The sequence below is a fragment of the Chelmon rostratus genome, chromosome 8 (assembly GCF_017976325.1).
Source record: "Chelmon rostratus isolate fCheRos1 chromosome 8, fCheRos1.pri, whole genome shotgun sequence".
Lineage (NCBI taxonomy): Eukaryota > Metazoa > Chordata > Actinopteri > Chaetodontiformes > Chaetodontidae > Chelmon > Chelmon rostratus.
Window position 1 is genome coordinate 4152567 of NC_055665.1, and position 23282 is coordinate 4175848.

Here is a 23282-nt window from a genome sequence, read left to right on the forward strand (position 1 = left end):
CGCCCTCCAGCTCAGCGCGCTCCACGTTTACGCACGAAAATTGCAGATTGTCAACTTAACTTTGCAGCATCGCCGGAGGTGTTGTCGCTAATTTCGGTCTGAAAACAGTAGAGGCTCCTGGACTGTGCCTTAATGACTGAAAGTCGCTGCTTTAACTCAGGGCGAGGTGAGAAAGCGTAAGATCATGTCCTCTTTCTTCCTGATTTCCATCCATCTCGCTTTTTGAAGGGTGACCGGACAGGAGACTTTGCAGATCGCTCGTCAGTTAAAGCCACAGCGGCGCAGAATGGATGGATTTCACGACCAGCAAGTGCCTTATTGCAACTCCAAAGTGAGTGATCATTGACCAAAAAACAAACAAACAAACAAACAAACTTGGAAGCAAATCAGACAACAGATGCAGATCTGTCACATCATCTTTTATTGTTCTTCTCTCTCTACTGTATTTATCCTGATCTCATGTTTGTCTTTCTCTGCTGCTGCTGCTGCTGCTGCCAACACTCGTTTCTCCCTCAGGGACCATTTGAGTTTCATTTAATCATCAAAGATAAGCAAGGTGCCCACTACACTATACACAGTGTTACTGGCTGTGCACCACCTTACAACTTTTTAATTATATCAGATGTTTGAAGCACAGATCCCTCTGCATGGGTCAGGCTTTAGAAGTGTGTGAGGCATCAATGAGTGGCTCGTTGAGCCTCTTCCATTTGCTCGTTCAGTTGCACGTGTGCAGCAGCAGACAGCAGAATCGCTGCTCCGGCGAGGAAAAACCAAAAATTGATTTGTGTCTTCTTCTTCTTCTTCTTTTTTTTTTTTTTTTGCAGAAGCCGCAAGAAAAGACAGCGAGCTGCCTGAGGCCAGCACATGACAGAAAGAGAAAATTCATTAAGTCCGACCTGGCTCTGGACACTGAAGGTAGGCAGAGGGCAGAGGGAGAAGTTAATTTCACGGCTCCTAAACATTTAGCAAAATTCAATTGGTTTATGGCCACCTGTGCTGCTAACTACAGAATCTCAATTACAACACAGCGGCCTGTGATGGTTCTCACAAGCCTCTGTCAGTGGTCAGAGACACAAATTGACTTGTTATTAGCTGCTCACGTGCCCACTGAGCTCCACGGCTCTGACAGCATATCAGCCCGCCATAATGAAGTCAGTTGTTTCTGATGCTTCTCCTGGGCTTTGACTGTGTTTTTTAACTGCTTTCAAGCCTTGTTCTCTGCTTCGGTTCCCCCTCCAGAGCTCTTCCAGGACCTCAGTCAGCTGCAGGAGACTTGGCTGGCAGAAGGTGAGTGTTTCAAATCTCGAGCAAAAAAGGAGGAGAGATGGGTAAAAATGGATAGGTTGTGAGGGGGGAAAAAAGCTGCCTGGAGTTACTTGCCTAGCGTCGCAGTCCAATTAAAAGCCTGTGTGGAAGAGGCACCTTGTGTGTCATGCATACATTAGAGACTGCGAGCGAGGGGTCTTGAGGGAGACCGAGGAGGCTCTACCCAGAGAGTGTCATCACAAATTACCAGGAGAAGGCTCTCCGACGCTCACTGTCTCTTCTGCTTTTGGCAGGAGCTAACGCGCTGCACGCCAGCCGCCACCACCTCCACCTCCACCTCCACCAGAGCTCTGCTGTAGCCTACCAGCTCCCTCCCTCACTCCCTCTCTCATCTGCTCTCTCTCTCTCTCTCTCTCTCTCTCTTTGCTTCCTCTCAGTACACCTCTCTATCTTCTCCAGCTGTACCATCACCTTGTCTTCTTCAATTTCATTTCTTGGCGGCAAAAAAAAAAAGAATGGATCTATAATTTTTTTTTTTAATCGCAGACTTCCAAACCACCAGAATCAGTCTCTCAAAGCGGCAGTTGATTTTTTAAAATATTTATCCATTTCTTTGCTTTTTAATTAATTTTTTTCTCTAATGGCAAGACTTGCTCATTGTGGTCTAACTGAGACGTGATGCTTCAGGATTTAAGTGCGAGTGTCCTCTTTCCACCGTGTCTGCAGCACCGAAGCTTTGGTTAGTGGTGAATATTGTTCATCTTTTTTTGAGTTTTCAGTGTTTTTATGTGCATGTGCATGCTCCGCTTGGTGTCTTTGCTTGACTTTTGTTGTTGCATCGCACTAGGAAGCAATTTGTTTTGAACATTGCATGTAGCCTGAAAGTTTACATCTCAGTCGAGTGCAAGTTTGGTATTTTAGAGTTTCCTAGTGAAAAGTCGAACATTTTCAGAGTTATTGGACGTAGTTTTTGATTTGCTCTGTAGTGTTAAACCAGAAACCCAGACAGAGTTAAAGACGAACAGAGTGAAATCACATATTTGCTTGAAAAGGGTGATTTGAACTAGTTTTTACATGTATGTAAATTTGAAAAGGCAAACAAATGGCAGCTTTTTTCTCTGCAAATGGGCCAAAACATTGATATAAGTACATTTCTTTCATACACTTGTTGGAACAATAGTAACAACAGGCTGCATGTTCCCTTTACGACGCCGTGTTGTTATACACATACAGTGTCATGAGAAAAACCTAATTATTTAATGTTGAAAGCTGCGTTGATTTATAAAAAAATCATTTTTAAGTTCACGTGAAAAATGCGATGCTTTCGAAAAATCAGTTTTAATGTGTGAAATTACTGTCGGGGTTATTTTTAGTGCTTTAACTGAAATTTGGATGATTAGAAATGATGAGAGCATCTGCCGTAAAAAGGAACAAATATCAGCTTTTTCAATATTATGCTGTTTTATTTGTGTAAAACAAGTCAATTAGAATTGCAATGATTACAAATTTTACTCTTCTATCATAGATTTGCATCACTAAAATGCCAACTTGCCCCAGAAAATACCTATTTCAGCGTATGAGTGAGTGATCAGGTTGTAGAGCCATAATTCTAGTTATAAAGTAGAAGTCTCAAGTGGAATTGAATCAACTTAAATACATTTTTTAAAATCGGGATTGAGTCGTCATACATCGCCTGGGAAAAGTGTCTGGAGAAATTTTAGCTCGCGCCCTTCACACAGGTGAATCATTTATACGCTCCATCTATTCTTCAACACGTTTGAAAATGCTCGCAGTGCAATCCAAAGCTTTTAAAAAATGAAAAGTATGCTTCGAAACAGATACTGCCGTAGTTGAGCCGACTCCGAGCAGCAGTTCGATTATGAGGTGACGCGCCGCACACCGCAGGGCGTGTAAAAGAATAAGACACGATTTTAATATTTCAGTATCCAAAGTGAGAGAAGAGACGGCGGCGGCTGATAAGAGGTATTACCGTTAAAGATTACAGTTCTGCCTGTCATGGATCAATGTGATGATGTACACTTCAAGAGTGTAGATTTAATGAATGACTTCCTGTCCATTAAGATGAAAAGGAATACCTCTCCATTTCTGAGATTTATTAGTTCAGGTAATTGGAACAAAGGGAGGAATTATGAGAGACGGACTGAATTTCCGACTCCGAGAGGTTGAGGGAGTTCGTCAGCTGACACCCACAAACCACCTCTGCCCTCCACCTCCAGCCTGGTTATTCAAGCACCTTATTTAAGTCCCATCCTTTAGAGATTCATCACTGTAAGAATACTTTTTTTTCTGCGCAGCCATAGTGTTAAATTTGTTTAAAACTCAACCTGGCACGCAGAGCTGGTTCAGGAAATACCTCCAGCAGACTCTCCTGCTCCGGCCTTTAAGACGTCTCCCTTTTCATCCTCACGCCTTTTTTTCCATTCCGTCCTGTCTTTTTTTTTTTTTTTTTTGTTTTGTGAATGGCGGCAGAGTTCCAGCTCTGCCGTTCTCCCCAGGAGTTTGTTGCAGGGATCAGCTGGCTCATTCACAGACTGAGGCCGGTGACTCATCCATCCTGTACTTCCTTTTGGACACACTGCTGCCTCCTTTTTTCTTTTTTTTTTTTTGGTTTCTCATCTCTCCTCTCTTTGTCTCTTTCCAAGTGAGGTTCTGGGAAGTTTCTGGGAGTTTGTGTAGTAATCATGAGATGAGAGCTGTTTCTTTCCATGCTTGTTTCTGTTTTTTTTTCACAATTGTGCTGGTTTGGCAGGTTTGAATGTTGTGGTTTTCAGCACTGAAGAGAAAAGTGAAAATCTGATTAGAGTCAGAGTGTTGAGTACGATTTGTCATGTAAAGACTCTCCTTTTTATTTGTTTTAATGTATGATTCAAATTTCCATGTGATGGCCCTTCAAGAGAGCACACAACAAAGTAGAGTATCACACCAAAGGAGCACAAGTTGTACTTCAAATTTAGAAGAACTACAGCAGCATGTAGAGTGAACCCATGTCTCCATCTTTGTTTGCTGTTCTCTTCACCTGCTTGACATTGTTGGAAAATATGCAGCAATTTCTCCTCTTGATCTGTTGATTGTTTACTCTCCTCAATTCACACCTCTGGCTGGAAGAAAAGCTCCCGTCCCTGATCACATCAAGGGCGACAAAAATGGGAAAATCAGTGATTTTTTTTTTTGAAGATCTCCAGACATGTCGAGACATGTTACTGATGCTGTGATAATGAGGATCCACCTCATTGTGTGTATAAATAGACGTGCTAATGACACATTTAAATCTCCTTTTGCTTTTCGCCAGAGAGAGTGGAACTTGAGGGACGTGGAGAACTGTCACCGAGTGTAAATATGTGTGATATAAATATGTACATGCTTAATTGGAGCCGGAGCGGAGCAGGCTTCATTATTTTAGCATTAGCCTGAGTGCAGGGGCGTTTGAGGCGCAGGTGAAGCATTGGAAGGTTTGGAACAGACCTAGCTCGGTAGGTACAGGTGGATTCACCAGTAGGGAAGAAGCCAATTAGATACTGTTAACAATGGGTGTTTGGCTGCTGGCAAGGAGTGAGAGCCGAGGCTGCGGAGCAGTCAATGGACAAGGCGACCTCAGGAAGTGGAATTAGGAGGTAGACGGTCAACTAAAGCAAAATATTATCTCCCTCACAGGCTGGCGTTTGTTGGAAAACATGTTTCATTGTAGGTCTTCTTTAGCAAATGACAAAAAACACATTCCTCAAAACGTTCCAAGGTTATTTTGTACGTTCATTTTGTCAGAGCTGTAATTTTGGTGCATTTCCTGCGTTTTTTTTTCTCTTATCAAGCCTGATTCTTAAAAACCAAGTGATTAAATCTGACTCTGATCAGGTTTTATTACCTTTTAAACAGAAACCAACCTGTTTTAACAACTCTTTCAGATACGAGGGTCTGTATATTGATACAACAGGGCAGATAGTTGCACTGAAATCAAGAAAAATAAGATTTAATTTAGTTGAATTTAAGCCAACATTGATGTCAAGTCCTTAAAAAGATCAGAAAAACAGAAATTTGAACAACTCGGAGTCCATGAAAACTGGAAGATTGTTTTCTACGTCTGAAAGCTCCAGAATTGGAACCAAACAAGATTATTTTTTCACGTAAAATCTGATTTGATTTCTGAATTTCTTTTTAAAGAGAAATTTGTTTTAAAGAAAAATCATCTTGACTGTATTTTTGTCACAAGTTCTAAAAACATGAGACTTAATAGTAGATGGAAATGATGTGGTGAATATTTTTTGTCATCACTCCGAGGCCGCATATAAAACCTCATTACACATTTTTAAAAAACAAACACGCCGTCAAAGAAAGTACCCCTTGCCCCGATTTCCTGTAAAACATATTTTTCTTAGTTGTGTTCTTTAACCGACAGCAGAGGGAAACAATGCCAGGATAGGCCAACCTAATCTCCCAGGAGACTGTTTGCCAGAGGAGGGTATTGGACTGTAGAGAGCCGTGATCAATGCTGCGTTGTCCATCAACATCAGAAACAATCACTCCCTTTCTTCTTCTCTGCTTGTGTCTTTAGCTCAAGTTCCCGACAATGACGAGCAGTTCGTTCCAGACTTCCAGACTGAAAACTGTGAGTACGAGACCACGCCGCTCTTCCTCTGCGTCCCTGTGTGTTTGTGCATGCGTTAGCGCTCGTGTTTGGGTGTGTGTCAACATCTGTCGTGGTTTTTTTTTTTTTTTTTTTCACTCGTCTGGACCGGTGTGTTTGTACTCGGGGAGAGTGCATGTGGCGGTGTGTGTTTTTCCGTGTCTCTCAGTACCCTCACCTTTGCTCGCACAAGTGCTCTCTGGAGAGCTGCAGTAGTCTTGCGGGTCTGCAGACAGGTGCATGGGTGGGGGGTATCTCTCCCTCTCCCTCTCTCTGTCTCTATATCTGTCTCTGCCTTCCCTCTGTTGCTCATGTACCTCTCACCACCACTGAGATATTATTGCACTGTGATTTATTTGCATAAACATCAAAATATTGTGGCACATTTTTTTAGGGGGTTGAAGTGATATTTTTATATCCAGGTAGGCCAAACTGCTGTCAATTGATGGCTGTTTTGAATTTTTTTTAAATAAAATCTTTAAAAAAATGCTCCTCGACGACCTTTTCCTCGAAGTGCTTTTTGTGCAAACCATCCAATGTGGTTAGATTTTCTAAATCAGGCAGTGTAATATTAGTAAATACTACATTTATCCTTCTCAGCTGAAGGCTTGTTGGCCTTCTCATACACTCCCCAGTCGTCAGTGGGGATTTTACAGCATGAAAGCAGGCATGATTTTTTTATTTCCTGCAAGACAAAAAAAATTACATTTCCAAGAATACTCCCGAAGAGTTTGATAAACTCCTCTATTGCCTGAGCCGAGCTGAGTTTACGCTCGCAGCAATAAGGACGAGGTAGTACTTCACCTGTTTGTGCACGGTGGTTGCACAGTGACTGGTGACTTGGCACGGCCCTCTTCTGGAGGAAGATGTGCCAAGGTGGGGACAGAAATGGAGTGAGTGGAGCTCAGTGGGACCCGGAGCGAGCACATGTCTTTCAGATGAGCCAAAACGCCCATGAAACTGTGAGAAAAGACAGAAAACAAGTCTTCCCTGTGTCCTCAACGCCCTTTAACCTGCAAACAAAGTTGGAGAAAATACAGAAGGGAGGACTCTCAACCAGGAGAAAAGGTCATGTATGATTTTACAGTAGATCGTGAGATTCTAGCAGTCAAAGAAAACATTTGGGGAAGATGAAGCAGAAATGGGTCTGACATTTAACTAGATCACAGACCTTTTAACCCCTTGTGAGCCAGATGACAGCCGGAGATCCTCGAGCTGGTTCCTGTTGGTTTCCTAGATTAAAAACCAGAGGGGGGTCTGTTTTTTTTCTCTCTTTTTTTTGCCATCAGTTCTCGTACACCTTGAAGCGACAGACCTGAGGAGCTCAGGCTGAAGAGAACAGTATCGTCCTCTTGAGCACAAAGTCTCGCTTTTATGTTTGCAAACTTCATTCATGCTGTTAAATCTATTGGTCTTTTTAAGGCTTATGAATATTTCTAGTAGATTTATTTATTCAAAGCCATTTTTTGATGCTCCACAAACTGAAGACAATCTTAGATTAAGTGAACTATAGTTATGAGGGTGTAAAAACAAAGAATCTCAGCCTCCCGTTTGTCCTTGAAATATTCTGCCCTCTCAGAATCTCTCCATTATCTGACTTGATTTCCTGTTGCTCAGAACACGCAACAGTAAACTAAAGACCCGACCACTGGGTGTGAATTAGCTTACCCTAAAATCCAACATGGAGGAGCGGCGTGGTATACAGTAGAGAACCAGAGGTCACCGAGACTGTCCCGTTGTCCTTCAGAGGTAGCCAGGGTGGGTGGCCACGGTGGCAGGAGACTGCTGACCATCTGAATTGTCCTGTTGGCAAACCTGCAGCAGACTGGAGAGGCACTAACAGATGGCGGGAGGGTGAGGGCACCGTGGTTGGGCGCTCGAGCAGGCATCCCAGCCGGCAGCTCTCCCATATGGATTTCACCGAGCCGAGAGATGGAGGAACGGGCGTTGAGACAGAGAGGTGGAGATGGAGATATAGACAGAAGCTGCAAGAGAAGAGGGTGAGGGGAGAGGGGCAGTGAGGAAGGGTGGAGGTAATTGAATCTCATCACTGCAACAAAGCAGCTTTGGTTTGTACTTTAAGGACAGACCTGGTACTCCACTGTTTTCTCCTTATTATCAATGAAACCGACAGTAAATAGATTCTACTACCAAGTACTGTCTGCATCGATGCATCGTGTTGCTCAGGCCATCGTTGGGTGATGTTTCCCTTTATCACAATGAACGCACAAATTGTTCCAACAAATACATCGTTTACTCCTCTTTGAGGTGTGTTTGCTAAAAACTACTGAACTACAGTGCCGAGCTGTGTTAGGAAATCAAGCAGCCTTTAAATTAGAGCGATATGTTTGTGACCTGTTTCTTAAAGATCTGTCTTTGGATGAATGCGCTTGAGGCTATTTTGTCGGCGACTATTGACCATCGTTGGTTTTTATCATTTCAGGGTTTGTTGAAATTAAGAAAAATCTAGTATAAAACAGAATTACCATTTAAAATATTTCTTTATCTGATTTTGCGAAGATAATCGGTTGCAGATTAAATGTTGTCATCCTTCATATAAGCATTAACTCATCAGTTGTAAATGATGTCTGGATTAAATTTCATTTGAACCAAATGTAAAGCTAACTCGCATTAACTACACTTCCTGAAAAATGTCTTTAATAGTAGCATGGTTAGCATTAGCCAAAAGCTCATTTTTCCAGTTTGTTTACTTGCTAGTTTGCTGTCTTTGCTAGCTATTTGGTAGCAATAGCAAATGAACCATTTTATTCATAGTAAAATATTCTGACTAGAATTTAATGAATTGCAGATTCTTATTTTCGAGAAACTAAATCTATTGAAATATATGTAAACGTGTATTGAACCCGCCTACCACAAAAAAAACAAGTATCGCCCTAAAGGTTAGCCCTAACGTTGTTTTCTGTCTGCACTCTTACTGCATTTTGAATAAGCTACTTTTTAGTTTCACACCTGCTTTAATGCAATTAACAGTAATATTAAAGCAACAGTGTTTTTACATTTTCATGTGTTCTGGTGTTCTGAGATATAAAATAGAAGGAGAGAAAGGAAAGAAAGAAATGTCAAAGATAATGTCAGAGGGGCAGGTTTGAAAGTGTTATTTTATATTTTTATGGGCTCAGATTTATCACCTCTGGAGAAGCTGTGGCAGTTTCCCTCAATGTCGACTTCGCACTCTCCGTCCATGCAGCACAGAAGCAGCATGTGAGCGGCCTCGAAGCGAAAGCGTCCTCAGGCTGGAGGAGGAGAAAGGAGAATTTTCTTTGTCTCAAACTCCAACACAGATGCTTACCATTAGCATAACTTAGCAGGGAACGAAGGAGTAGAGGAGGTGCAAAATGAGGCCACACGTTACCAACAGATCTGAGCCTCCATCATTTAACAGCAAAGGCGAGCACCTACAGTAGGTGAAAATGGAATGGAAGGTTTTTCGCTGTTGCCAAAAGACCTGTATTTTTTTTATGAATGGGCAGGAGAAATATCTGCCAAGCACAGGCTCTAGTTCTGCCAAAACACACAATTTGTACCTGAGAATGCACAACGTTTGGGGCCAAGAGTCCTTTGATAATGTACCGAAAGGACTGCCAGAAAAATGGCCGCTAAAATTAAATGATTAGAACCAAGTTTTGTAGGAAAATGTAAAAAGAAAATTAAATAACTATCAAATCCTGGACACTAAGTCTCCCTTTACATGTACGGCAAAGCTGAAACAAACAAAGAACTTGACCACATTGTTTATTCCATCTAAATCAAAGACTTCCATTGAATGTGCGCACCAAACGGCAAAGAAACCTGCAGAATATCTGAGTTAATGGCACAGAAGAAAAAAAAAAAACAAGAAACATCTGCATTCAAAATAGACCCAGTAATTGTTCTAACAGCTTCTTCTTTTAAACACCCCACCATCTTGGTTAATCAATATGTAGATAATGAGAGCAATCAAGCAGTGATGGGCATGACATTCTGGACTAAAAAGGAAGTCTCTGTTTTAGTCAGACGCAATGCCCTCGCTATTGATTTGTGTACCTTGGCACCCCGCTGACGAAATCTATTGTGACATTTCCATTTCTAATTTAAGGCCCTGTGCTGCAGCACACGTGAACATATTGTTAATAGCTGATGTGACGCTTATAGTTAAACAAAGCATTTTTATAGCCATTACTCACACGTTTTTTTTTTTGTTTTTTTTTTGTTAATTGACCCAGAAACTGATGTTGAAAAGAAATGTAATCCAGCATCCGTCGAGATTAAAACCAGAAGAGTCAGAAAAAGAAACTAAATGTATGTTTGTTGTGGCAGGTAATTAAAGTGACACTGATTGTGATCACAACAGACAAAACTAAGGTATTGTTTTGACTCTGTAAGCCCTTAACGAGGCTCTGCCATGCCAGCGTCGTCAAAGGTCTCCCCTCAGGAAGTGTCTCTTTGACCTCCGATCGATGACCCGGAAAGGTCGGGCCCCCAGCGAGGGCTGCGAACAACCCCTGAGCTTTGTCATGCCGGGCCCGTGTGGCCCGTCCCCCAGGGGCTCTGCTGTGCGTCAGATGGGGTGTTGGCAGATCGACCCCTGCTCGTACGGCAGCTGTCAGTCAGCCGTGAGAAAACTCCCCAAAACATCCTCCTCTCTCAGCTCCTCGTGGCCTCAGAGACGGACAGAGGGTGTGTGCGTTTGAAAGAAAAATATTCCCAAACCACAGATTTGACTCTTCTGGGTCATCAAATGTCTAAATGTTTTTACTTTAGTCGGACCAGGAGTTGATGGATTTCCTTTCTCCATTCATAATTTCTGTTTTTAACTCAGGAAAAGGTTGTTTCTCGGCCTGAAGCGTCATCTCTGGGCCTCTCTGGCGTTTGACAAAGCGCTGCGGGACGGCCTCGCCGCCGCTTTGTGTGCAGTCGCGGTGAGACGGCGATTGGCGAGGCAGCCCGAGCCTGACTTCATTCTGACTGACTGGGCTTTCGTCAGGAGCGCGGCCAATTGGATTAGCGTTGATCATGACTTGAGATGATGGGATGTTAATCAGGACTGATCAGGCACTTAACAGCCTCTCAGATGCACCAGGCTCACTGTGGGGCCATAGGTAGAGAGCGCAGCCCCCCTCCTTCAGATCAATGAGCCCTGTTGTTGTCGTCTGGAACGTATTGACAGCCATCTGAAAGCAGATAGAGCATTTATAGGAGCTCGCCGCACACCCAGCTTTATGATTGTCATATTTCACTAACAGAGTCCCTGTCAGGAAAAGGCCCAACAAATGAGATTTGAAGTGAGTTGTTTGTGTAAGTGATGGACTGAAATGTCAAATCTGTTGGTGGACGGATGCTCAGTCTTTCTAACTTGAATTTATCCGTCATAAATTCTCTTAATCAGTGTTGGCTTGGTACACATCCACACAGGTACAAGTGTTGGTATCTGCACTGCAATATGGTTGTTTTATAATGTGGGGAAAGCTGCTGCATGTGGTCCATACTGTAGTATAGCTTTGTCCTTTGCTTCACTGTACCGTATAATTTTATGTGTAATGGACAGTCACATCTTCCACTATCAGGACAGTGATTAGAACAGCAGCATTTTCTTCCCAAAATGTGTTGATTTGATTGTTTTTGTTCATGTTTTTTGTGAATGATTTGTAGGAAGTGGCTGAGGAAAGAGGTGGAGACATAAACAGCTGATGAGTCTAAAAAAAGAAGTTGAATTTCAGTGTAGTGATCGTGGAAATGCTTATTCACAGGACTCTGCATGCAAAAATGCTGAGCACCAACAAAAAAAAAAAAACCTCATTCACACCTGCTCTCAAAACGCACATTATCTGATATCTAACAACTGACTGTTTGACAGGGATGTGGTTCACTGTCATTCCGTTTCTGAATGAGTTTCTCTCCACTTTCTTCCTCCCTGGGCGAAGTGGCTTTCCACGGACTGCAGCTGAAGATCAAGAGGGAGCTGCACAGCCCGTGTTCAGAGCTGAGCTCCAACTGTAGTCAGGACCGGCCCTTCAAGCTCCAGTATGGAGAGAAGTGCCCGTACAACATCAGGTGGGCACCGCACGACGCCGACTGAACGCAAAAAAACCTGAGATATTTTTTTAAAATGTGCAAAAACCAAAGTAATTAGTAGTGTTGGAATAGAGTATTTATATATTTTACACTTTGACCTAGTATCAGTTTATTTTCAGCATCTTTTAATTAATTTTCAGTTGTAAATCATTCATACATTCTATTTTTGCAAACACTTGCGAAACATTTCCAATTAGATGCACCAGAAACTGCTGCCATCTTGTTTCTTTTCAAAGCAGTAAGTGACATTCGTTCTGCTTCTAGCTCGTCTAATGACCTCGTATGCAGAGGGCCGTCTTGAAACTGTGTTTCGTAAGTGGTGAATCATATGTGTGATTCATTTGCTCACCTGGTGACCTCTGCTCAGAAATATAGTCTAACATTTGGCAGGGCTTTACTTTACATCAGAATCTCCACAGTGTACGCCAAGAGGTGGTGCAGCGTTCCTTAATATATCCATCCCTGTCAGCATGTGTCTGAGCTAACGTTTGATTTTAAAAGATTATACTGTGGAAGGACGAATGTGTGGCAAACAAGGTGTTTATAAAAATACAGATAATGGAGGACACTTTTACCAAACTCCCTTTAAAAAAGTACAAATTTAACAATCTAAAGAGTGCAAAAGCAACTGTTTACCTTAATTTAACTTTATAGAAAGGGATCTCTGTATTCAGAAATAGAAATAAAGTAACTTCAAATGAAATTGAGGACTCACTTCCTCAAATAACAATAAGAGAGTCAATATATTTTTTTAAATCCTTTTTTATATTTGCTCCCAAATTTAAGCAGGATGAGTGTAACCTAAGAAACGTATGAGTTGTTTGACAAAGACAAACACATGTCACTAACAGAATCTGATGTGTATGGATAAAGCCTGATTCCGACACAAGTGAGATCTAACACAAAGCAAATGATGAATTCTGTACTTCATCATCATGAAAGCTGCATATTCACTATGGAGGGAGTCAAGCGCCAAACACCCACACTGCTTGAATCACATCTGACTCTTCTGTCTACCACAGTGCCTATGAGCAGAAGCAGCCTGCAGGAATGAAGCCCTCCAGCCCAGTGACGCCCCCCTGTAGCACCCCAGTGTCCCCCCTCCATCATGCCTCACCCACGGCGGCCCCAACACCCAAACCAGACAGGACCTACGCTCACATACCGCCGTCACAGCCGCTCCCTGACAACGCCTACTCTATGGACCACAGGTACTGCAGCCCGCAGCCTTTTACATTTACATCACATTTACATGTGGGGCATTTAGCTGGCGGTTGTACTCAGAGCAGATTCTAATAAGGTCACAGCAGATGTAGATCCGAGTTTTAGTCACGGCAGATCTAATTGGTTGAGCGAATGTTCAGTGGGAGGAGCCAACAAACAGCGTTTCTCAACCTTTCTGGCCTGTTGCCCCTTAACATAAAGTCCCATCATGTGACCCTTCATATACTGTATTTGGGAGTTACTGCTAAATCAACCAAAGAGGGTTTTTGTCCATTTTTTCCTTGTAATAATTTTAAATGCTAGAGGAGGTAAAATTATCCAATAATTCACAAGAAGGAGGAAAAGTCTGAAAAATAAATCAGCTTATATTTTTGTGTAGAATAAAAAGTTTTTCTACCTTCCTGTTCCCGTCCTGGATATTTCTTTCTGTTGGTCGCGGTGTGTTCACAGGATGTACAACAGCTGGGTTTCTTTTGATTTCACTCAAACTCCAGAGCTGTTACGGAGCGTAAACTCTGTGTTTAAATCAATGCAGAGCCGCCAATCAACCTCTTCAATCACCATCATTATGTTCTGCTAGTGTATACAAGGTTTACAGCCGCAGTTTGCTGTAAACAAGACAGATTTTCCCTTGTTTTTTTTTTTAATTAGCAGAATATTTGGCCATTCATACTCTGTTCTGGTATTTCTGCTTACTTTGCTCACATTCTTAAATTCATCATCTCGTTTGATAAGTTCATTCTTGGCGTTTGGGAACAAACAAAATGATTTAAGCTTTTGGAGGTCAGCAACAGCACGTGTTTTGATAATCAGTTAATCATTTTTGAAGAACAAATGTGAAATAATCCCTAGTTTTAGCTTCTCAGTTGTGAGTATTTTCTGATTTCTTTGTCTGATGTGACAGTAAAGTGGATATTTTGTGGTTTTTGGACAAATAACAGATGATTTTCTGATATTTTGTAGACCAAAAGATTAATCAAAGAAAGCTAATGAGTGGGCTTGTTACTTATTGTAATTACTTAAATGCATCAAATAAATTAAATAGTGTCATGTAATGAGTATTCTTTTGCTCTTAATAGTCATTCATTGCCATCATTCTCTTCTGAAAACAGGGTCAAAGTAAACAAAGTTTCTGCCTCTTTGTGATAATGATTTATTTCTGATAACGACTGCACTGATCTTTTGGTCCCGCTCAGATTTCGACGTCAGCTCTCTGAGCCGTGCCACTCGTTCCCCTCCCCGCCGATGATGGCTCGGGACGGCCGGCCCATCTACCACAGGCAGATGTCAGAGCCCAACATCCCCTTCCCTCCTCAAGGCTTCAAGCAGGAGTACAACGACCCCCTGTTCGAGCATCCGGCCATGATGGGGGCACCGCTGCCCCACGCATACCCCGCCTCCATGATGATCAAACAGGAGCCGAGAGACTTCACCTATGACTCAGGTGAGGGACTTCAGAAAGTGCTGTTGTGGGTGGGTGTTACCTACGCTGGTAAGCAACAGCAGTTTTTTTTTTGTTTTTTTTTTCTGCTGCCAAAGCGTTATCATTTCAGGAATGGGAGAAGACACAGGAGGAGGGGGGGTGGCGTTTATTGAGTTAGCCCATTATTAGGGCCGGGGATCTGGTTGGGCCGGGTGTCTGCGCCGGTCACCATTTCCTGTGGTGCTCTAATAGAAAAGGGGGTGGGGGGCGGAGGAGGGTTATGCCTGGTCACAATCCAAAATCCGCCCTCCCACGCTTGTCCGCTCCCTTTAGTTAGAGAGTAAAGGGACCTAATCTTCAGCCCGCGGCCTCTGCAGAGCCCGAGGCTACATCAGGACATGAATGAACATACGCCGGACTGCTGGCTTCATTCACAAGGCGGACAGAGAGGACCCAGGAGAGGCAGAGCTGGGGGGACAGTCTGTGTGACCAGTCAGGGAGAAAAGCAGCCTCTTCCCATGACGATGAGTTCTAGGAAAACACTGTGGGCCTCTTTCTGGTCTCTATCACGTTAGACTTTCTTTGTTTTCTTAACAGCAGCTCTGCAGTTTCTGTCAGGGAAAAGCCAGGAAACTGTGGGTTCTGGTGTTTCTGTCACTTTCCAGTTCACTTTGCCATCAATGTGTTTCACAGCCGTGTGGTTTTTAATACTTCTTGGTTCCTTACAAACTAGCAACAAGCTACCAGGACGCAGCCCGTGTCTTAATCTATCATTACATTTTTTTGTCTAAAAATGGCAAAAAAAAAACATGAAAAACACAAGTTCCTGTCATCCAAAGTGACGACTTCACTCACAGTGAGACGTTTGTTTTGTCTAAAACCAAAAGACATTCAGTTTATAATGATGTAAAGCAGAGAAAATCAGCATATTCTCATATATTAGAAGCTTGAACCAGCTAACAGTTGACATTTTTGCTTGATAAACGGGCTTAACAATTAATCAATTGTAAAAATGGTGAGCAATTAATTTTTTCATATCAGTCAAAGCTGTTTGTTTATTATTCGACACTAGTCAGGATCTTAAATGTACGTTTCACAGCAGCAAAGTAAATAACAGACACTGTAACTCTGTTGTGTTGAACTGAACAGTTAATCGAAAAATTATTTTTTTTGTGTGTCACATCATAAACGAAGCGTTGTGGTGCTACAGAGACGCCCCGACCCAGAAACCATATTCTCCAGATGTAAGGGAACGTGCAGCAAAAATCAGCATTTTTAATTTTTTCTGTGAAAATTAAATGCAGAAATGAAAATTCCCGCTAAAATCGTGACTCATATTGAAAAATCTGTCAAAATAATTTCAACATGATTTTTTTTGCACATCTTTGCAGTAAACTGTAAAGGTCAGAGTCCACTGTACAGATGATGAATAAAGAGAGCGACGGTATATTTTGTTTTATAGTCCTGTTGTGTCCACTGCTGCACTGCACTGTGTATCCAGGATGGAGCATCAGAGTGAATTTATTAGCAGTCACAGTGGAGCATGTTGACTGGAGCAGGCCTGTTGGAAAGGATGGGAGGGGAGCTGGTAATTTCATTAGCAGCAATTTCCTCTACAAGCCCATTACTTTGATGAAGTTCAGAAATGTTTATGGCCCTAAATGAAGGGTCTCAGTCTGTTTATTGAACATTCACTTTGTAACCTGTTTTTTTTTTTTTTTATCACAAGCCACGGCTGTGATGTTTGTGTTGTGGGAGGTTCTGACATATCCAGTAAAAGGACGAGTCAATGTGGACAGTGTTGTAAAGATGGTGACTACAGGTGTACTGGACAAAAGTGAAAGTAATTTTTAGTGAATCATGTGATTGGATGTGAAGTTAAACAACTGTAATCACCTAACAGGTACGAAATCCTTCAAAGGATTGAAGGCAGGAAATAAGATGATATTTGTGGTTGAAAAATGATACAGAACCTTGACCGGTTCTGCTTAAGATCAGGACGAGTGAACCGTCACTGATTTTAAAATGATGCCACAAATATTTTGCACATTTCATTTTAAAGCTCCTTAAAATTTGTATTCAAATGTCCTTCTCTGGGCAGTGGTGAAGGAAGTACTTTTTCTTAAGTAAAAGTAGCAACAAGTTAATGTTAACGCCGAGCGAGGTCAAAAAACACACCTGCAATGACCACTTATCACCACAGGTGCCGCCAGAGAGAAAGAGCGTTACTTTAATGTGGAAGCGTCACTAAGGTTGTAGCTGGTAAAGGTGAAGCCAATTTGAACAACTTTATATGCAGTATGGTAGCTTAATCCACAGTTAATACATCATAGTTAACAAGTTTATTTATTTATTGTATTAATAATCTGAATGAAGTTACTAAATCTATCAAATAAATGTAGTGGAGTAAAAAGTACAGTATTGGCTTCCAAGCCGCAGTGGGGTAGAATACTGAAGTGGCATGAAATGTAAATACTCAAGTGTAAGTACTTCAAAGTTATACTTCAGTACAGTACCGGAGTAAATGCATAAATGTGTCTGCATCAGATTTGATTGGCAGCATCGCTGCAAAATAAACAAACAAAAATATGTGACATCATCTTTTTCCGAGTGAGCCCCGCCCACTTCAAACCAGCGAGAAGAGCTCAGGGAAAAACAGGAAAACCGAAATCTGTCAAGGGAAAAAAGGAACGTGTTAAAACGGAAAACCGTGTTCATGAAGGATCCAGTCAGTCTCAGTAAAAACGTGATGGAGGGGGCCTTTGAATTAACATTTAGCTGTATTTAACTAACATGCTGCAGATACACAATACCCAGAGAAAAAAGTGAAAGAAACTAACACCTTCAGGTCCGTGTAGTTTGATCTGAGAAAGTATGTAAAAGCTTTATCTGGAGCCCTCGCATTATGACAAAACTTACATCGTGTCAGCTGGTGTTTTCACACGGCGGCGTGTTTTATTCGGTTGTAAATCTTCCTCTGAGTGGAGGCGCTCGGAGCGTGTATGAGCAGTGTGATATAGTGAGCTCGCCCGTGGCTGGGAGCCATTGTGATGCCGGTGCTGGAGGGCATATTCTTTAATCAGAGCCAGTGGTGCATTGAGTGAACAGGCTTTGACTGCTCTCAGATAACTGAGATAGTGTTCTTAATGCTGCCTTCGGGCCCTTTAACACCCACTCTCCCACTCTTGCCTGGCTTTCAGCAGAAGTGCCTAGCTGCCATTCTGTCTACTTACGGCAAGACGGCTATCTGGCTCACACTAACAGGACTGAAGGTACCAACGATGACTCGAGTGAATGTTGTGATGGTGCACTTTGGATTTTTGCTCTGTACTATATCAAACGCTCCTTATTTATCTTGTTTTCCAGGTTGTATGTTTGACAAAGTGGTGAGGCATTTCTACGATGATACCTGCGTGGTGCCTGAAAAGGTTGAAGGTGAGTCCTCTGACGTTTAAAAGAGAGTAATTTCAAACGCTACGTTGAAACCTGCTCCGTGTGCAGCTATGTTGAACCACTGTGCAGTACAGGTGCATTATGTGTCCCGCAGGTGACATCAAGCAGGAGTCAGGCCTGTACCGCGAGGGCCCATCGTACCAGCGCAGAGGGTCCCTGCAGCTCTGGCAGTTCCTGGTGGCTCTGCTGGACGATCCGTCCAACTCCCACTTCATCGCCTGGACCGGCCGCGGCATGGAGTTCAAACTCATCGAGCCAGAGGAGGTGAGATGATTATTACATATATTTACATTTATTTATCTCCAGTTTTTATAGTTATCACACCATTAATTTGATGTAAATGGCTAGTTACGTAACTTTAGGACGCAGAAAACAAGCAAACATTAATAAAAAGCTTGTCTTTATCATTCATGTCACTACATATACTGCTTGTGTATGTATTCAGGGTGTAACAATGCTCCACATTCACGCTTCAGTATTTACGAGGGTTTTACCTCTGTTTTTCTCTCATTGTGCTAATCGACGCACTCAAGTGATGAAATGAAATGTTTAAAGTGTTTCTACAGACAAACCCGACTTCAGCTGAGTGTCAGCACACAGTTTCATGATAATTGTCCATTTTCATTGTAAATGTAAGCAGCGACAGCACATGAGCTTGACTAATGCTGCGTTCACACGGGTTCAGGAAGATGGCAAACCGGATGTAATTTTAGTGAATGAGAGCAGGATTGTAAAATTAGGTGAGCCTAATGTTGGTAACATAGACGGCATTAAACCAGATGTTACGTAGCTCCCTCACACAAGGAGAAAACATGGGCAAGCTGGACAATGTGAAGCTAATTATTAATTACGAAATATATAATTACGAGCACGTGGACATAAATGGACTGTTTTGTCAGAAATTGGGTCACAGGGCGTAACAAACAGGGGAGGCTGCATACTGAACTGAACATCCGGTACGAATATACTGCTGCACCTCTACCATGCATGTTTGAATCCTTCAGCATATTCTGTCACTGGACAGAAAATGTTTAATAATATTGATAACTGAAGACAAATGCCTCGCCTAGTTGCCGTCTCTCAGATGGATTTGCTGCTTTTCTCAGTTTTATATCATTGTTAAACTGAATATCAGCTGTTGCTCTGATGAAACAAGCCGTTTGAAGTCTCTGGGAAATCGTGATGTCTATTTTTTCACTGTTTTCTGACATTTTCCAGAAAGATTAAACACTTAAATGTAAAATAATAAACACGGTAATGGATAATTACAGTAATGGTTCGTTGCAGCTCGAGCTCAGTGTGTTACAGTCAGAAACGTGGGCTTTCACAGCTGCATGTGTGATGCACACAGCGAAATTATACGATGCCAAAGGTGAACGTTTGAAGTGGAATAGATAATGTTTTCTGCTCTTAAAGTGGTCGGGTCAGGCCTGCCTTTGCCATAATAGTTTTTTTTTTTCCATCCAGCTGACCCTGAAGGCCAGCCCCTGCTAAATATTTCACAGAACATATTCCTAAAAATATAACCCATGTTGACGGTTGGGCCTTTTGAAATGGAAACAGAGGCTGGGTCTGTGTGCGCCCCCACATCACACACAGTGGGCTCAGTCACTGTTGCCCACTGTTGGGGGATGGCGGAGGATGCAGGGCGCAGGCAGGGGGTGGGAGTGTAGATAGAGGGGTATCTGGCAGAGGTTCACGCGGCCCGACGGTGTATAGAGGCACGGGCCAGCTGCAGCTAACAGGGGGGCCCATTCATGCCATCAGGTGACCAAACATACTCGCTTTGGGGCGCCGCGGACAACCGTTAGCTAGCGGCTTCTGCCTTTTCAGCAGGCAGGTGTAGCGAGAAATGCAGCAGATCCACCGATGTTTTGTCGGGTTTTTTTGATCCCAGAAAACAGAGAAAGAAGAACAAAAGAGAAAGAGACGAGAGGAGAAGTGAGAGCTGGTGTGAAAGTCTGCAGAGGAGAAGCAGACGAGAGCAGTGTGGGTTTGGACCGCGAGGCCGGGTGGTGGGTGGTCTGGTAGACAGGTGCTGTAACATCTGCTGCCTCCTCCGCTGGGTGTGTGACAAGCTCCTAATGAACACATCCCTGATCAGGTCTGCTCAGGCTGGACGCACTCTAATTACTGTTATTAGGAAAATAAGGATTAATAAGTTTGTTTAACATTTCAGCTGCCGTGACCGTCTCGTCTGGAAATCAGTGTTCGTGTTCGATGCGTACGCATTCTGGCATCCCGCTCTCTGTTCATGCTGACTGACTGTCTTTGTGTTGTTTATCTGTCGGTGCAAAGGTGGCTCGTCGGTGGGGGATACAGAAGAATCGACCGGCGATGAATTACGACAAGCTCAGCCGATCGTTGCGCTACTACTACGAGAAGGGAATCATGCAAAAGGTAAAAGAAATCTCAGAAGACAGAGAAAATATAATTCAAAGCACCTGTGTTCAAGGAGGAGCATGTGCTAACGCCCCTCCCCAACAGAGCTCATATAAGGAGGCGGAGCATCTCAAACATGGTAAACCTGATGAAGATCAGCGTAGTAAAAACCTTTAAAAAATGGCTCAATACTTCTGTCAGACGTCACTGAGCTGAAACAAACACGCAGCATTTTGTGTTTCCACAAATGTAATACTTATTTTTTCTTTTCGGAGGTGTTGCTGGAGCTGTTTCACCACCATCCACAATTAAATTTTTTCCAGCTGTGTCCGGTTCCTCCGTTTCCTTTGTGCATTGTGGGTGAAAAGTGTAAACCGACAGCACACTCAAAAACAGTGTATCCCTGTTTAGTTGCTTTTCCAGTGTGAGCACATTATATTAAAGCTCGGTGTCGGCACACTTAAATGAAACGTGTTGAAAGAAGAGACTCCGCTGAGATCAGAGCTGTTCCTGTAACCACACGTCCAAAACGCTGAAAACTTTATTCACTAAACATTTGACGCTGTCTTCTCTTCATCACGCTGCTGTCGGAGTTCTCACAAATTTATCTGGACTTGAAGCTGTTTTTGTAGACTTTGAAATAAGTCGGTTATCCATAAATATTAAAACATGGACGAGTTCATGCTTTTTGAAAAATTGGGTTTTAAAAATAAGTTGTTGCCTCTTGAGGACAAATGGATATTAAAGCATTTTCACCCACTGACAGATCGAGATAAGTGATTTATTCAATAGAGTTGAATGTTGTATGTTTTATCATTTATGGTCGATTATATTTCCTTGTAAATGTTTGTATCCACTAACAGCTGAAATACACGAGGACATGACGCGTCACATGGGCGGAGCTCGGTTTCTACCTGCCCCACAGGCTCGTGTGGAGCACATATTGAGTTTTGCTAAGTGATGCAGTTGGTTATTCAGGGTTTGGAGGTGTAGGCTATATTAACTAGTGCTGAATTAATTAACTAGATCATTTTAACTACAGGATGCTTGAACACACATTGATTTGACGGATTTATTTGAATGTCCAGCGTAGAAAAGGTTCCTCTGCTTCTGTGCAGTGAGATTTTTATTTTAGTAACTTTTGAACAGATTATGCTAATTTTTACACAGCTCTCTGTAGTTTTTACCTGTTTGAGGGCTGCATGAAGAGAGATGAGCAGCACAAAGCATGCGCAGGTACGCGACCAGTGCAGCAGCTTCAGGTGATGCTGCAGCAGACATGTTGCACCGCGTCCATGCCTCGTGTATTTCAGCTGTTAGAGTTAACGTATTTTGTGGTATTCTTTAAGAAAAGCATGATGTTTTTTATAATTGTGTCTGTAGGGATTTGTCAGTTTAAAGTTTGTTGCCATGAAAATGTCCGCCTCATTTATTTTCCTCCTCGTCCTGTCCGTCTCCGTCCAGGTGGCCGGTGAGAGATACGTCTACAAGTTCGTGTGCGACCCTGAGGCCTTGTTCTCCATGGCGTTTCCCGACAATCAGCGGCCGGTGCTGAAGACGGACATGGAGCGGCAGATCAACGAGGAGGACACGGTGCCGCTGTCGCACTTTGACGAAAACATGGCCTACGTACAGGAGGGGCCCTACTGCCAGCCGCACCCCTACAGCGAGGGCTATGTTTATTAACATCAGCCCCACACACACACTCACACACACACAACCACACACACACACACGCAGACCTCCACTCCCCTCCCCCGCCTCCTCCGTCCATACACCTGAGACTGTCATGTCCTCTAATTCACAGTCGCTCCGGGAATAAGACTGAGCCCGCACCCCCTCGGCGGAGCTTCCCTTCTCGCTCTGCCTCCCTCACATAAACACATCCTCCTTTTTGCTCTCGTCTTCACGACGTCCAAGCCGCACAGCAGGATGGAGAGTGCACTTTATGGACAGGAGCGGCGCGGCGTTAACCTGCCAGGGGTCGGCTATGTGGTTGGCTTTTTACCGCTGTTTATGTTTGTACATTAATGTGGAAATCATTCTGTTTGGGTTTTTTTTTTTATTATTCTCATGATTTGGAGCATGTGGCGCCCCGGTGAGACAGGACTCAACGGCTAATTCACGCCGTCACCAACGACTGAATCTTAGACTTCCTGCAAAAGAAACAGTCTTGTCTGCACACGTGGAGCAAATCGAAGGATGATCACTTTTGTTCGACTCTCCTTTAGTTTGTCCTCAAACTGCCATCCTGTACTTTCATGCTCATTTAAGTGAATACTGGCGACGTATTGTAACGATACTTAAATGGTGAAGTGACATGATTATAGACATAAAAAAGAGACAGAAAAAGTAACGTCATAATAAAAGAGACATTTAGCTCCCATCAGTGAGAACTGCCTGAGCACCAGTTTGAGCACAGCACCTCCTGTCTGTCAATGATCTCTGCCCCTCGTCCAATCAAACTGTAGAGCTCATCATGTCTGTGTTTTTGCAACGTAAACCGGATCATCCTCTCGATGGCTGAAAGACCTCGTGGGTTAGTCAAGATGAGAGCGGCACACAAGGATGCACTCGAATTGTACTGATGAAAACACTTTCTCTGCGTCACATGTGAACGGCCTGAGTTTAGGAAAATCAATAAAGCTATAGGCCGCTGTAAAATAACTCGTTCACTGTAAACAGCAGTTTTTTCCTTTGTATTCTGAAATCCACGAAAGCAGCAGTCATTCATTTGTCATTCAGATGTTCAGTTTTTCAATGAATTACAGGTGAAAGTGTGTGTACAGCAGTCAGTCAGTCAACGCATTCAGGATATTATTT

The 23282-nt window shown here is 42.8% G+C and overlaps 1 protein-coding gene across 4 annotated transcripts; it reads left to right on the forward strand.

Annotated features, from left to right (window-relative positions):
- Nucleotides 1-286: 286 nt before the first annotated feature.
- Nucleotides 287-22145, forward strand: etv1 (ETS variant transcription factor 1). 4 transcript variants are annotated; one of them, XM_041942819.1, is made up of 12 exons: nucleotides 287-331; nucleotides 825-915; nucleotides 1240-1287; nucleotides 5834-5887; nucleotides 11827-11956; nucleotides 13000-13188; nucleotides 14398-14645; nucleotides 17828-17896; nucleotides 17991-18059; nucleotides 18172-18341; nucleotides 20376-20477; nucleotides 21924-22145. In XM_041942819.1, exons 1-12 carry the CDS (start codon nucleotides 287-289, stop codon nucleotides 22143-22145), a joined length of 1437 nt encoding a protein of 478 aa, XP_041798753.1. The 4 variants fall into 4 exon arrangements, with proteins under 4 accessions (XP_041798753.1, XP_041798754.1, XP_041798756.1 ...); XM_041942820.1 differs by lacking the exons at nucleotides 287-331; nucleotides 825-915; nucleotides 1240-1287 and adding an exon at nucleotides 1945-2005; XM_041942822.1 differs by lacking the exons at nucleotides 287-331; nucleotides 825-915; nucleotides 1240-1287; nucleotides 13000-13188 and adding an exon at nucleotides 1945-2005.
- Nucleotides 22146-23282: the final 1137 nt, after the last annotated feature.